The sequence below is a fragment of the Sylvia atricapilla genome, chromosome 17, assembly GCF_009819655.1.
Source record: "Sylvia atricapilla isolate bSylAtr1 chromosome 17, bSylAtr1.pri, whole genome shotgun sequence".
In the NCBI taxonomy this organism is placed as follows: Eukaryota; Metazoa; Chordata; class Aves; order Passeriformes; family Sylviidae; genus Sylvia; species Sylvia atricapilla.
Genome location: NC_089156.1, coordinates 12114753 through 12129522, shown reverse-complemented (window position 1 = coordinate 12129522; position 14770 = coordinate 12114753). Strand labels below are relative to the sequence as shown.

General features: G+C 54.9%; 1 protein-coding gene across 1 annotated transcript in view; it reads left to right on the top strand.

Moving 5' to 3' along the window:
* Positions 1-14770, top strand: part of NCOR2 (nuclear receptor corepressor 2) — a 176172-nt gene that overhangs the window by 124102 nt on the left and 37300 nt on the right. The window contains exons 18-19 of the mRNA XM_066331748.1: positions 8047-8189; positions 12380-12527. Coding sequence (XP_066187845.1) covers positions 8047-8189; positions 12380-12527 — 291 coding nt within the window. The remainder of the gene's footprint in view (positions 1-8046; positions 8190-12379; positions 12528-14770) is intronic.

Sequence of the window (14770 nt, the reverse complement as noted above, 5' to 3'; positions counted from 1 at the left end):
GTGTTTGGCTCGCTCGCCTTTAAGCTGTTCCAACCCTCTTTTACAACCCAGTGCCAATCCTGTGCATTGCTGAACGGGGCTCTCTATAGTCACAAAACTTAATAGATAGACTTTAATCAAGCAAACTGGCCTGGGGCCAGGTAATGGGGTGAGCAGATGCTGGCAGGGGAGGGTCGTTGGAGGGATCTTTTCCGAGCACTGCTTTATTTTGGAGATCAGCATCTGGTTGTTAAAAAGTGCCTCTTGTTTTATGCTGGAGGTGCACTTAAGGAGTCTCAGCACCAGCTGCCAAAGCCTGTGTGAAGGAAGGATGAAGCGTGGGAGCATGTAGCACTATTCCAGCCCAGGGGCCAGGAGGAGGCCGGGAGATTTGCTGGTGTAAAGCCCAATGGCTGATTGTTTCTCCCTTCGTTACAACCTGGGAAACTGAGATTGCAACACCAGACTTCTACAGAAAAGCCAAATCCCCCTGTGCCAGGAAGCAGCCGCTTTAATGCTTCGAACTGGCCGTGTCTGGCATTTCCAGGGACGTGTGTGGTGGGGGTTTCCGACTCACAGCAACTGTGAAACTCCGGAGGTAACCTCAGAGCCTGGAGGAGGTGGTGGCAGGGCTGCTGCCAGCATGGCTGGGCAGGGGCAGAGGGGGTGGTGGCCGGCTCAGGCTGGCCTCAGAGACACAGGCACAGTCCTCTTCACCGTAAGGACTCGGCCATCCAAGGCACCCTCCTCCATACTGGTACCAGTAAAAGCACAGAGCTGGCTGGTTTAGGGAGTTCAGCAAGATGTGGGTCCCGGGGAAAGTCAGCCCTACCATCCCAGGGTGTTTTGGCAGATGGGGACAGTCAGTGACCTCTGCTCCAAGCACTTCCCTACCAGGGGATCAGCCCAGCCCTGCTGTCCACCCCTGGCTTTCCTGTGTGCGGCGTGAAATTCCATGTCATTTGTGTTCAGGGAGCTGAGAGAAAAACAGCCCTGGGACAGAGAGACAGCAGAGCTGCCTGCTCTCTTCCACAGTCACAGAGCTGCACAGGGAGTTTCCAATCAGGAGAAAAAGCAGGATTGTGTCTGCCAGGGGAGACGGTGAAGGGGAGTACCATGTTACTAAACTTAAACAGAGGAACAAAAAACCCAGCAAGAGGAAAGTTCTTGCTTAATGACACTTTCATTATGCAATAAACTTCGATTCAGTAGTCTGTCAAAATGTGCAGCGATTGGGATAACGGTGGGGGGAATGTGTTTTTTTTTCTGATGTTATCTCCTTGCGCCGCGGCTGTGATCCTCAAAGCAGGAGGTTTTGATTTAACCAGAGTTACTCAAGGATTTTCCCCTGTCCTTTCCCAAGCTGGGAAGCAGGCAGCACCCACTGCTTTGCTGCCGGGCAGGGTGCAGAGGCATTCAGCAGCGGGATGAGGCTGCTCCTTAAAAGGCAACGCTGAGGCAGTTCCTGCCTTTGGGGGACCTGCTGGATGAGCCCACGCAGGCAGGAGTTCAAGGTAGGCTGGAAGGGGATCTGCCAGCAGTGGGTGAGCACCAGCCTCAGCAATGAGTGGGTTTATTGTCTCCCCAGCCCCTCCACCAAGTGTCACCACGAGTGCCAAAGCTTCAGGGCAGCCGCAACCGCCCCGGAGCTGAACTCGATGAACCGGGAGGTTTCGACATGACCTTTGTTAGTCTTTAAAGTCTGGTACCTGTTCTCGCCCAGCTCGGGGTTTTCCCCGTGGCGTCTAACAAGTGGTTTTGTTCTTTGAAAAGAGGCGGGTGGATGTGGCAGGTTCTTGCTGAGGTCCTCCCGTGCCTTGCCCAGGCTCTGCACTCCTTGTCCTCAGGGCACAGCCAGCCTGGGGTTCTTTATGCCTTTTCCCACGCTGAGGACACGGAGAGGACACGGGATGGAGTCAGCGTGATGAGGCAGAGGAGGGTTGGGCATGAATGTAAAATACTGATGACAGAGAGTTAAATAACCCATGAAAACTCCTATATAGTTCCTTTTGGGTAGATAAAAAAATATTCCCTTGGATACTGAAGGCACTCTTTTGAAAGCTTATTTTCAGTGCTGCCAGCAATTCATCTGAGTTTTAAACTGACCTGAACCATTTTTTCCCCCCCAGTTCCATTCTGTTCACAAAACTAAAATAAAGTCAGCCACTCTGCATCACCTTTGAAATGCAGGAGCTGGCTGGGTGATGCTGGGGAGCTGACAGCACCATACTTTCCTCCCTTTGTCTCCCCTGTGCTCATGCTGGAGCCTTCCCTTCCTCCCATCAGAGGTATTTACAACTGTAAAAACCTGCTGGTAGTAGTAATAGTGGGCTGGAGAAACTGGTTTGCAGCCTGTGCCCATCACTGCACGTTGTCCTTCTGAGTGGACGTGCCTTGGGCTCTCCCACTCAGGTGTCCCCAATCCAGGCAGGGTGCAAGGGCAGTTCAGAGCAAGGAGGGCCCAGCCTGGCAGTCCCAGTGTCCATAGCAGAGTGCTGTGTGTGCCTGCTGCTCGTCACAAACTGTACGGAGCAATGTGGTAAAAATCAGCAGGATGGGGCAGATCGGGTGCCATGAGGGCACAACTGTGTCCAAGGCATAAATTAGCCACACTTACCGTGCTGAACCCCAACCCTGCTGTCCCAGGCTGGTGCTTGGCTGCCTCTCAGCCAAGGTGTTACCCCCAGGACTGTGCCTGTGGTGCTGGTGCCCACCTTGCCCCCAGAGCTGCACTTTCTGCCACCGTTGGCTGAATGTTTCTCGAGTGTGTAGGAGCAAACTGCGAGGATTTGCTTAGTGAGTGTCAGTGAATGGAATACAAAAGGCCTGTCAGGAGGAACTGCTGGGTAATTACTATAATTTGCTGCCTACATTTTAATTTTGAGTATTATTTTTTCAACAATAAGGGAGCGGGAATAGTATCTGAACCAGGTGAAAGAAGAGAGCTGGGCCTGCCAGCAGTGGCTGCACCTTGTACACTCACTGCCATGCTGGACCAGAGGGGGTGACATCTCTAGGAGGGCTTACTGTCCCCTCGTGTCAAAGGATGGGACACAGCAAAAAAAGAAAGGCTTTGGGAACAGTAGTAAAACCAGGCAGCTCAAGGTTTTGCAGCAGGTGGATGCAGTGGTATAGGAATTATCCATTTCAAAAGGGAGACCAGCCAGAGCCAGCAGAGAGGGGACATTGCACCAGAGCTGAGTTGGTCAGGGGTCCCAACTCCTTGCAGGTCAGGGGCCCACAGCTTGTTTGTGACACTGCCTCCCTGCAGAGGAGAGTGGCAGGATGGGTGTGAAAGGTGCTGGGAAGTTCAGCTGCAAGCTCCCTTGTAGCTGTAGGACACATCAGAGGCATGATTGTGTCCAGTCACCAAGTGAGAGGTCCACTGGGAGCATGACAGGCTGGTGCCAACATCACCTGAAGGAAGAAGGGCATCACCTACTGTGGGTAGCACACCGAGCCAGCTGCCTGTGCCATGGTCCCTCCAGCAACACCCCAGCACCTGCAGGGATGTGGGCTCACCCCCCTTCCACCATCCCCACTGCTTCCCTTGGCACAGCATCAGGATCAGCCTGGCGTGCACCTGGCTGTGCCACCCACGGATCCATGGCCCTGGAGAAGTTACTCACCTTCTCCGAGCCTCGGCAAACCACCCCGAGGTTCGTGCGGGAAAGCGATGCAGACCACGCTTTCGGGATGCCTTGGGTGGTGTCGCTGACTCCACAGGGCTGGTCTTTCTCCAGAACAGGATTGCGGCACATTTTGGCTGTGCCGTAGCCAGAACTGCCTCCCGTGTTGGCTCCCAAGAGGGTGTGTGGGCGCAAAAGGTACTGAAGGACCACACCAGGTACCGTCAGGCGTAGGGAATATCACTTCGTTTTTCCCCTATAACCTTGGGCTGTTAATCCACGCGAGCTCCCATGAAGGGACCCTTTTAGGGGCTCTCTCCGCCCTCACCAAGGCCAGGGTGGAGCTGGGCAGCCATGCCGGAGAGCCTTGGGATGTCTCTGCCAAAAACCCCCGGCTGCAGAGAGCCGAGGGGCTGCCAGCCGACAGCCCCCACCTGCCCCTTCCAGGTTTCTTCTCAGTTCCCCGAGATGCTGCTGAGCAGCCGGCTCTCCAAAAGCTCCTCTTCCTTCCAGCTTCCACTTGCGGAGCAGAGGCCCGGGTCTGCCCGTGGCCACACCGGTGCCAAACCTCTCCCCGTCCCTCCTGTGCCAGGGCACAGCCGCGGGGCCGAGGTGTCCCGAGGCGGTGCGGCACTGCGCTCGCCGGCGCGCACGTCCCCAAAGAAAAGCGCCTTTGATTCACTTGAGAGCGGAGAAAACTATTAGCCAAGCTTTGTTTTCCTGGATCCCTCCCCCTGCCGCTGACATTCAGCCGAGAGCGAGGGAGACAGAAAGTGAGCGAGGGAGGGCGGGAGCGGGTGCCAAGCGCCGCACCCCTTGTCAGCTTGGGTCAGCGCCACGTTCGTTATTAATGCTCTGTCTAGAGGTCACATTCAGATGCAACGAGCCCCGGGTCAGCCAGAGGAACAGATTAGAGCTTGCTCGCTGCTCCGCCACATACCGACGGCACCGGCTCCCCGTCCCCGGGCTGGCAGGAGCGGAGCTGCCGCGCTCCCGCCCCTTCGCTTTTCTCCTGCCTTTTTTTATTTTTATTTTTTTTAATTATTATTATTTTTTTGGCAACGTCGGGCATCTCCTGAAAACTGCACAGTCTCCCTTATAGCCCCGAGCTGCTGAGCAAGGAGATGAGGTAGGGGAGAGAAAATACTGGCGGCGCTTCCATCCACCTTAACAACCGCGGCTGCAGCCGGCTGGAACGCTCCGGCGAGCGAGCAGGAGGAGAGCGGAGAACGCTGTTCGCTGCACAGGGAAGAGCGCTGGGGCCGGAGCATGTGTTCCCACCAACTTCTGCCATTGGGGTCAGGAGTCTGCCGCCTGTGACCTGGTTTCCAGCCTCGGTGCCCGTTTGCTCGCCGCTCCCGGCCGCCCATGGCTCTGAAATCCTCTCGCCCCCAGGATTTAAGGAACCGGCTTTGCTTTCTTCTCTGTCTCCGGCTGCTGCGAGGGAGCGAAAGCGAAATGCGTGGGGAGGGTGTGAGCGGAGCACTCGCAGCGCTTTGCCGCGGGCTGCCGTGCCCGGGGGGGCTTTGAAGAAGTGCCCTGACAGCCGTGTCCTTCCCAGCCCACCCGCCGCACACTCCAGGTGTGCTCCCTGCCCGCCGGAGCCGGAGCACGTAAGTCGGGTGTTGGGGTCCGAAGGATGGGGTTAACCTCAAGGTTGTGTGTGGCTGCGTGCCTGCGGCAGACCCTGCGTCCGGAGCCCCCGCCCCGAGCCGAGGAGCTCAGCCTTCCCGAGGATCTGATAACTCGGTTAGTCATAGTTTCAGTTGCGATGCGGAACCGAGGGCCGCGTGTTGCCGAGGCGGGCTGGAGTGCCGGGGACTGCGGGCACGGGGAGCGGGCTCTGGGGGTGGCTCTGCTGGAGGAGCTCATGGAGATGCGGTGCCTGGAGAGCCGGGAGCTTACGGCACGTCCGGGGGTCCCTCGGCTGGTCCCTCCCGAGTGTGCAGATAACTACAGCGTGGCAGAAGCAGGTGTTGCTGTTTTGCCCTGGTTTCGTGTAGAAGAAGAGTGGCGGGGCTCCCTGCCGGTCCCGCGGGCACGGGCTGCAGGCAGCTTCCTCCTCCTCCTCCTCCTCCTCCTCCTCCCAAGCAGTGGCCACCTGCCTGGTCAGCTGCAGGCTCCTCAGCAGTGTCCCGGTGAGCAGGGGCACAGCCAGCCCGGGCAGGGGGAAGGACAGCCAGGAGCTGGCATTGCCTGAGGCTGCTAAAGGTCACACCACGCTGGGGACCACTCAGGTTGACATCCATCAACCCCCCAGCCCCGAGCTCTGCCGTGCCGGCTCCTGCTTCCTGGCGTCTTTCCTACCAAAACACCCGTTCTTATGGCACATCCACACCCCTGCCAGTGTCTTGATTTCAGCTTTGCCGGGGGCACACAATCAGCCTTGGCCCCGCTGTCACACTTGGTGCTGGGCCACCAGCGTGGTGATGAGCAGAGGGACAGAGCTGCTTGTTTGCTTTGGACGGCGGCAGCGGGTTGTGTCAGAGGGGATGGGTTGTGACACTGGGGACTGTCCTGTTTTCCCCTGCGGCATTCAGCAACGGCAGGGGGAGGACTCCAGCCCCACTCGTTGCCTCAGGATTGGTGGCCGGATGTGATTTTTTTTTTTTTACCATTTTTTAAAAGCAGTCCCAGCCCGTCAGCGGGGTGACAGAGGTCGTGGGTTTGGCTGAGCAAGGCTGGGAGTTGCAGAGTTAAACCTCAAACTTGTTTCTTGGCTCGCCGGGGCCTTTCTGGTGCTCAGTGCATGCGATGCCTCGTACATGCAATTTGATAAGCCTGGTGCTGGGACGGGCAGGATACAGGCACCAGCTGGGTGTTAACTCCTGCTGTGCTGGGTGCTGCTGGTTTTCTCCAGGACCTGGCAAGCAGGGAGGGGGATTTCATCTCTCTAGGGGTACATGGTACCGTCTATTCAGTGCAGCCCTCAGCCTCCACTCTGTGCCCACCCCTTGCATGGGCTGACAGAGCAGATCCTGGCTGGGGCCATGTCCTTTGGGCCCAGCTACGTGTGGCTGTGCTGAGATCAGCCTGTCCCCTGGGGTTCCTTGTTGGGCTGAAGCAGAGGTTGGGCTGGCACTTTAGGGCCGGGCTGACACATGGCAGCAGCTTGGCAGGAGGCTGGCAGCAGGGCTGGGACATAGCTGCCACATTCCCAGGCACAAACAGAACTGTGCCAGGAGCCCCAGTGTGGGACTCACCGTGGTCCCAAGCCCCATGGTGTCAGAGCAGCCAGGGAGGGGCTTGGATATGGAGCCAGTGGTCAGTGCCTGCTCCCAGCCACACAGGGCTCTGTGGTGCCTTTATCTTTTGGCAGAAAGTCCCCCGGCAGAGGAAAAAGATGTTCTTAGCAGGTTGATTTCCTGCTGGCTTTAATCTTGAAGTTATCTTTCTGTGGCAGTATAGTAACTCTAGACTTACAGACTCTGCATCCTGTGCCCACGCAAGGTGCAGGGAGAGGCTAGGGAACTGTTGGCCTGGTAGTGACATCACACGGGCAGTCAGGAGAAAGCTGGGCTGGCAGTGTCCCACAGGCTGGTGGCAGCTCCAGCCCCACAAGACACCACACGAGGGACCAGCCACACAGCAGGAATAACTGCAGGCAGCAAGGCATTACTTCCCCAGGAAGCCTGGATGGTTCTTTCACAGGTCACCTCCAGGAGCCTGAGGTGCCACTGCAGCCATCCCTGGGCTGTGGTCGTAACTCCTACCTCCATCTGCAGGACCAGGGGTGTCCAGATACCCCTGCAGAGATGGCAAGAACACGGGCTGCTGACTGTCTCCTTCCTCCTCCTCCTCATCCTCCTCCACCCTGCTGGGTTTGCCCCATGTTCGGGTGGCACCATCTGGCCAGGATTGCCAGCCCTTGGCACGATGCCTGACCTGGGAAGCTGCTTTTGCTCATGAACCTGTGATCAGCACTAATCCCCTGGCACGCCTCTTCCCAGCCAGGGACATCACCTGGGTTTACCTGCCTGGGCTTCCCTCCCCTTCCCTAACAGGGCTGTGTGCCTTGCCACCCCTCTTGAAATCATCACTGGGGCACAGGGGGGTGAGAAGAGCCTTTGCTTCGTGTTAGGGGCTGAGAGCAGCTGTCCCAAGTTCTCCTGGGCGTGCCAACACCTGCTGCAGCCATCCCAAAGGAGAGGGAGCACCGCTCGTCCTCGTGACTGCCGAGACACGGCTGTGGGATGTATTTTATTCCAGAGGCCGCCATCATAGTGCCTTTTTTTTTTTTTTCCCTTTGGAAAGAAAAACAGGCTCTCAAAGATCATCCCGTGGCCTAGAAGCCATTCAGACAGGTGCTAGTGACCATATTGTTCCTGTGTAGTTTGGCTTGCACGGAGGAGGTTTCCCGTCCTGTGCGGATAATGCTGCCCTTGTGCGAGTGCATCTGGTGTTAAACCTTTCTCCTCTGTGCCTCCTCCAACTGCAGGTCTCCTTGAGCATGGGCGGAACTGGTCGGCCATTGCCAGGATGGTGGGCTCCAAGACTGTGTCGCAGTGCAAAAACTTCTACTTCAACTACAAGAAGAGGCAGAACTTGGACGAGATCCTACAGCAGCACAAACTGAAAATGGTGAGAGCCCTGTCCCAGCCTTGCGTTGGGCACTGTGGATATTTCCTGGCAAGGGCTTGGATGCTTTCCACAGCCGAGGGGGGCCTTTATCACGTTGTGTGGAAGCTGTGGGGACTGTGGAGTGGCACGGGAAAGGGTTGTCCACCCATCTGTCCCTGGGAGGTCTGGATGAGGCAGAGCTGCTGCGTGGGAGATGCCTGGGTGTCTGGAGCGTGGCTGGTACGCAGGGAGATAAGGAGCAGCAGCAGGAGGGGGCTGTGCTGTGTTGGCCAGGATGCAAGTTCTGATGGCTGTGCAAATACTTTGTCTCTGGTGAGATTGTGTTGTTCCACCCTGGTGAGCAGAGGGCCACACGGGTCTGTGCCTTGCAGGTTCTGCAGTTACCTGCAGTAAACTGCTTTGCTTTGCCACAAAGAGAATCAGGGATTTAGGACAACGTGAGGAAAGCCTGGGTCTGAAAGAGGTTTTCTTCAGCACTGCAAGCAGATGTGCACACCTCTCCGTGCCTCAGTTTCCCCTTCAGATGAGGCTAATGCTGCTTCTTTACTGGCATGTGGTGCAGGGTGTGAATGTAGTGGGGCTTGTTTGGTGTTCTGGAGATAGCTTGGACTGCTCAGAGACACACTAAAGATTATAATTATTTCATTTGTAGCATATCCTGGGGTTCCCAGTTTCTGGCTAATAGAATTCACATGGCTAAACCCCCAAGGGGTGCTTTGAAAATGCAAAGGACAATGTTCAATGCAGGAATCTTTCCAAGCAAGCTATTACAGCAAGAGTAAAAAGAAAGACAGGAAAACATTCAATGACTCACCCAGGAATTTAATATCCTAGTCAGTCTATAGGAATGAGAGAAAGAGAAGACATCGGCGATTCTTTTTTATTAATTCTCTATGCACAGAGACACTCCTGTGTTCCCATGTTTCACCGAATTGTTTTTAGAAACAAAGCAAACAAACTATATAAAAGACCCCCAGACCCATATAAAGGCTGGAATGAAATATTCTGTGAAATGTGCATCAAGCCCTCTGAATATAAAAAGTTACATTAGAAAGATATCATTGTTCATTACTGGGGAGAATCTGAAATAAGATCATACAGCTTTGCTGGCAGTGGAGCCGGTGTGTATTAATTTACTCTGCTCCTTAATGTTGCAGAAATTATATCGCGGAAGTGTTTTTCTGCAGAACCACATTTTTCCCTGCATCCGTCCCTCCAAGGCAGCCGCTAGACTTCTCCAGTCTAATTGCTCACTCTCACTTGCAGTTTATATCAGCATCATCATTTTATTTTTCGAGCATTGGAGGCTGTGGGATTCGGTCGTGGAGAAGAACAATGAACATTCAGCTGTTATTTATTGTACTCTATTGTTTTGTGGCAACAGCAGATGCCAGAAAGCTGAATAAAATGAAAGAACAACTGAGATTAAATTGCCATGGACCTTCCTTCCTGACTCCTAAATATAATCCCAACCAAACGGAGCCTCCAAATCTCATCCTATAGCCAGTATCAGCCACAGCCTCTGCAGAGGGAAGCACGTGGTGGAGCAGTTTTGCCATGACATCCACAGATTATTCCCTGACCTCACCACCACCAGCTATTGCTGATCATGTGCAGGGAAATGCAGTGGCTCTGCTTTTCCTCCTCATGCTAAGTGAGAGTAAACTTAATTAGCAGATCTCGTTCATTTCCCAAATGGGGTTCATTAATACTGTAGCCTCCTCTTCCAGGTAGGTGTGACACCAGGGTTGTGCAGGTGACTCTGAGGAGCTGTGGGGCCACTGTGGGATGGGAGACAGACACCAAACCAGTCAGCTGCACCCTGGGACAGGCAGCCTGTTACTGCTGGGGCAGGGTCAGGCCACCTTGAGGCTTCACTTTATCTGCCCTGCTGTGTGTTTTGGCTTGGCTTCGCTGCTGCGCCGCTCGGATGTGTCCCAGGCATCAGCGTCACTTAGCCTTGACCTTCTGCACACTGCACTGGCTAATCTTGGCATTTAAGGAAAGCAGGGCATTGGGATACACGGTGTCCTCAGAGCTGCTCCTTCTGCGAGTGGCTGGAGGTTAGGCACTGTCTTAGTCTGTGGTGTGATTGTCACTGACTGCTGCTGTTTTGGCTTGTGCAGGAAAAAGGGGCCAGCTTTTCCCTGGAGCTGGTCCTGCTTGGAGACAAAGTGCTGTGGACCTCCTCTGAGCAGCATTTTTTTAATTCCTTGCTTTTTTTGATGGTGGTGGCTTTGCGCAGCAGAACTGCTTCAGGAGTGCAGTCTGGTGGCCTCTGCTCCTGGGGAATGAGTGTGTCTCACTTGCCTTGGTCTTGCTGTTAGGACAGGCTGAGCCTGATGGGAGATTCCCGTGTTGGTAGCGGGGTTTGGGAGCTGTTTGGGTTGTTGCTGCCACATGCAGGGAGAGGCTAGATTTGTCAGGATGACCCAAAAAGACATTGTGGAGGAGGAGGCATGGAGTGACCCCTGGTGCAGGGGTCCGTGTCCTTGCTGTGCACAGTGTACCTCCTCAGTGGCCTTGGCAAGTCAGAACCCTTGAGTAGCACCAAGTCCCAGGTGCTCCTCAAGAAAGACCTGGTGTAAAGGAGAGAGGAGCAAGACTGCACAAGGAATCTGGAGCTGTAGGTGTGATAAGATGCAAAGTGGTGGCCTTGAACACCTCTCTAGATGTAGCCAGGATCTGCCGCCCTGTATTTCACATAATTTTCCCTAAAAACCAGCAGTGGGGTCTGCCAGGAGAGGGACCCACGGTGCCCCTGGCGCTGCTCACTGCTGTGCTCTGCCAGCCCCAGGCTGTGGCCAAGTAGGGTGCTGAGGCAGAGGCTGGTTCCCGGCTAATTCCCAGCGAGGAGCCTGCTCCTGCCCGCGGCTGAGTCACGGACCCGTGAGTAAGAGGCAGAGAAGTCTTTGCCATAGTAACGTCGGCGCTTTGTCACCGCCTTAGCGTGATGGGGAGCTGCTGCTTCACCCAGGAACGTGCGGGGCTGAATCGCTGCCGTGGCAGAGACGCCAATGCCAGCAGCACCAGGACACCACCGGCAGGGCAGGGATGGGGCAAGGGAACCACAGAGCCTGGCGTTCCTCCCGCTGCCTCCCCGCGCCTGCACAGAGCCGCTCCTCAAGTGCCTCTTCTCCCTCTCTCCTGCCCAGTTTGATAAAAATAGATTTTGAGCGAGCAGCGTTTCCAAGCAAAAAAGCAGTTGTATTTGTTTGTTTTATCTGGAAGTTTTCTAAAGGATTGAAAAGTTGGGGGTGGGGGAAGGGGGGGACCAGCTCTTCCCAGCACAGGGATCCAGCAGCAAAGTTAACGTTTCCACCACGGCTTTATCTTTTCATCCATGTAAATAAACGTCCTACACACGTCACTCATGTGGGGTTTGCAGGGAGAGCCGGAGATGATGAGCCTGTTCCTACTGGTAATATTTACTCAAGCAACAAGAGCAGGAAACAATAGCAAAGCCGAGACTTTTCCTTTAGGTCTGCAGGAGGGAGCAGCTGTCCACGCCCTCGTGGCTGTGGCACGTGCTCCAGCCGGGGAGGTTGGGGCTGTCTCAGGGCAAGCCAGGACACCAGGCAGTCACCTTTGGGATGCCATACTGTACTGAGCTTGCCCACTGGTGACAGCTGTCCTGGCATGGGAGGCAAAGTTCTTCGGCAGCACCTGCCAAAGGGGTCATGAAAGCAGGTGCATGAAAATGTTGGCTGGGCCGTATCTGGGGCATCAGCTTCGTTATCTGCAGATAAGCGTCGAGTCGTGGCCCACGCATGTTTGTGTAGCTGGAGGTAGAGCAGGAGCAACGCATCACACGTGTGTCATTAGCAGATACATGACCCCCGGACTCTTGCCAGCCCTGCACTGGTGACCTCTCTCTGCATGCTTGTCCCTTGTCCGTGTATCTGTGCCATTCTTCCCCTGAATGCTCGCTGCTGGCTGAGGCTGGAGCTCCCTGTGGAGCCAGGCTGGCCATTGCAGAGCAGTCACAAGTTTTAGGCCAGGTGACACCACGCAGCCAGGCTTTGAACAGGCAAGTCTGGTCCCAAAGCCTGTGCTCAGGGGTTTTACCCAGGATGAGGGGTCCCTGGCAGTGTGAGCATCCCTCATGACGCTTTGGGCAGGATCAGGGCTCTCTGCTCTCCCATAACTCCCCGTAGGCTTTGCCTCTCACCATTCTCCCTCTCCTTCAGGAGAAAGAAAGGAACGCCAAGAGGAAGAAGAAAAAAGGCGCCGCTGTTCAGAACGAAGAAGCCGCCTTCCCTCCCGCAGCTGAGGACGAGGAGATGGAGGTGTCGGGGACGAGTGGCAACGAGGAGGAGATGGCAGAGGAGGCAGAAGGTGAGGCAGGTGAGGGCTGTGGCAGGGAATGTGCTCAGCTCTGCTGGATTTGCTGCCTGGTCACAGCAGAGGCACCGCACACGCCTCTGCAGGACTGCAAATGTCAGCACTTACGAGGGGTCTGTCACCCCAAAGTCACACCGAGGTGACGCTGTCTCACGGCGCTCGGGGCGTTTTGGATGCCTCTGGATTTCACGCTTGCAAGGAGTGCCCTGGATCACTGCCCTCCTCCCGTGCCTGGATGGATGGATGGCTATTTTGGGATGGCTTTGGTTTCTGATTTCCATCAGTGCGCTTTCCAAGAGCACACGGCTTCCCAGGGCATCTTGTAAATCACATTTCTTGGTGTTTTGCTCCGAAGGTGGGTCCCTGCATGCTCTTAGCCACCACTGTGGGCTCTCATTGAGCTTATCATGGGCTCAAGGAGAGATAACACACCAAGGTCTGTGTGCACCCGTCCCATCAGGGCATTGCTGCTTTCCTGGGCAGTGGAATTCCCAGAGCCCAGCACTGGAACAAAGGCAGGGGAAGCCGTGGTCTCCCACCAGCAAGGCTGAAGCACCTTGGTGGGGCTTTTCCTCCTCCTTTCCCTTTTAAGGGAGCGTTTTTCTCCCTCCCAGCCTTAAAGCAAAGAAAGGAAACAACATGAAAGTGACAATTTTCAGCTATTTGTCGCTTAGAAAGCACAGCAGTTTGGAGTTGAGAGAAAATGTGCACGATTTTCCAACAATGCCCATTTGACTTCTGTCAAAGTAATTTAATAACATAACCAGCACTTTGGCACCACACTGGTTCCTGGCCTTAGCACCCAGGCTAATGGGACTTGAAATGGGAAATCTTTTCAAATTGTCCTTGTGAGTGACTCATTACAAAGCAGATTCCAGGTAAATCTTTGTGCGAGGTGATACGTGACTCACAGGAGCCAAGTAAGAGGTAGTTAGTTACTGCTCTTTGTAAGAGTGCCTGAGAGGAAACAACATGATTTTGGGATTAGAGACGGATCTCTTGACATGCTTCTGAGCTTAACTCTCCAACATTGGCTCTTGTTCTGCTGCTGGGATGCCATACAGAGTTGTGGAAAAGCACGGGCAGGGGGATGAAATGTTATGGGCATGGAAGTGTCAGGGTGGTGTTACACAGGAGATGGGCCCTGGCTCCAGGGTGACATTTGAGGATGCTCAGATAATAACCTTGCAGTTGCAGGGGCTGTGTGGCCAATCCAGGGATGGAGGAAAGACTCCATGGGGGAATTACGGTATAGACTATGGATTCAGCATCTGGAGGGAATGCAAGGAAGTCTAGAGCTTGGCTGAGCTTGGGATGAGCCACTGTTGGATGTCTCAGCATGGCATTCACAGTAGCATCAAATGGCAGTTGGGAAGAGTTTTGCCAAACCCACTGTGAGCTTGTCCAGGCTGGGTGACAGGACACCTCATTTCTTGTTTGCAAGTGAATAAGAGTGGAGATGACTGAGATTCCTGATGAGTGTGGTAAAATTTCACTCTGAGGACAGATGGATGTGCTCCGATGTACAGCTCTTAGGACGCAGTCCCTCTGTGGCTCTCCTCTCACCAGCGTTTGAAAGCTGGCTGAGCTGCTGTGGAGAGAGGCAAGTCAAGGAATGCATGTGAGGAAGCCTTTGGGGCATGAGCGTGAGAGCCCTGCCCGGTGGGGACACGCTGGGATGGGACTGTGGAAATCTCCTGGTGTTCCTGGCCCTGGCCGTGTTTGTCCGGCAGAGGCTTGGAGGGAGTGATCCTCTCCCCAGCTGTAGAAACAATCTCTTGGCAGCACCTAACTCTGAGCGGTGCATGGACACTTGTGCTTCCAGCTCATATCAAGCCACTGGTGGCAGATCTGGGAATGAGCCTTCCCATGTAATAATTAACCTGTCCTGCAGCACTGCCAGCGCTTCCCTTTCACCGACCCTGACCTCCTTTCTTCTGCCACCAGTGGCTTAAATAACAACAAACACGTGTAGTGTTTTGGGATGATCCCAGCTGCTCCAGAGGTGGCAGAGCCAGGGACACAGGTGACGTAAGTCAGCAAGTAGGGTGCCAGTGAGGGACCTGGTCTGGGGCAGCTGATCGTGTGCCATGGGTGAGAGAGTGAGAAGGGAGCAGATCTTGTCCTGCCAGACCAGCCAGCAGCCAGGGTTTTCCCTTAAAATCCAGCTTCCCAGTCACTCAGTCTCCAGCCCTTTGGGCGTGTGATTTTGTGTTTGGGTGGGGGTTAATAGTCGT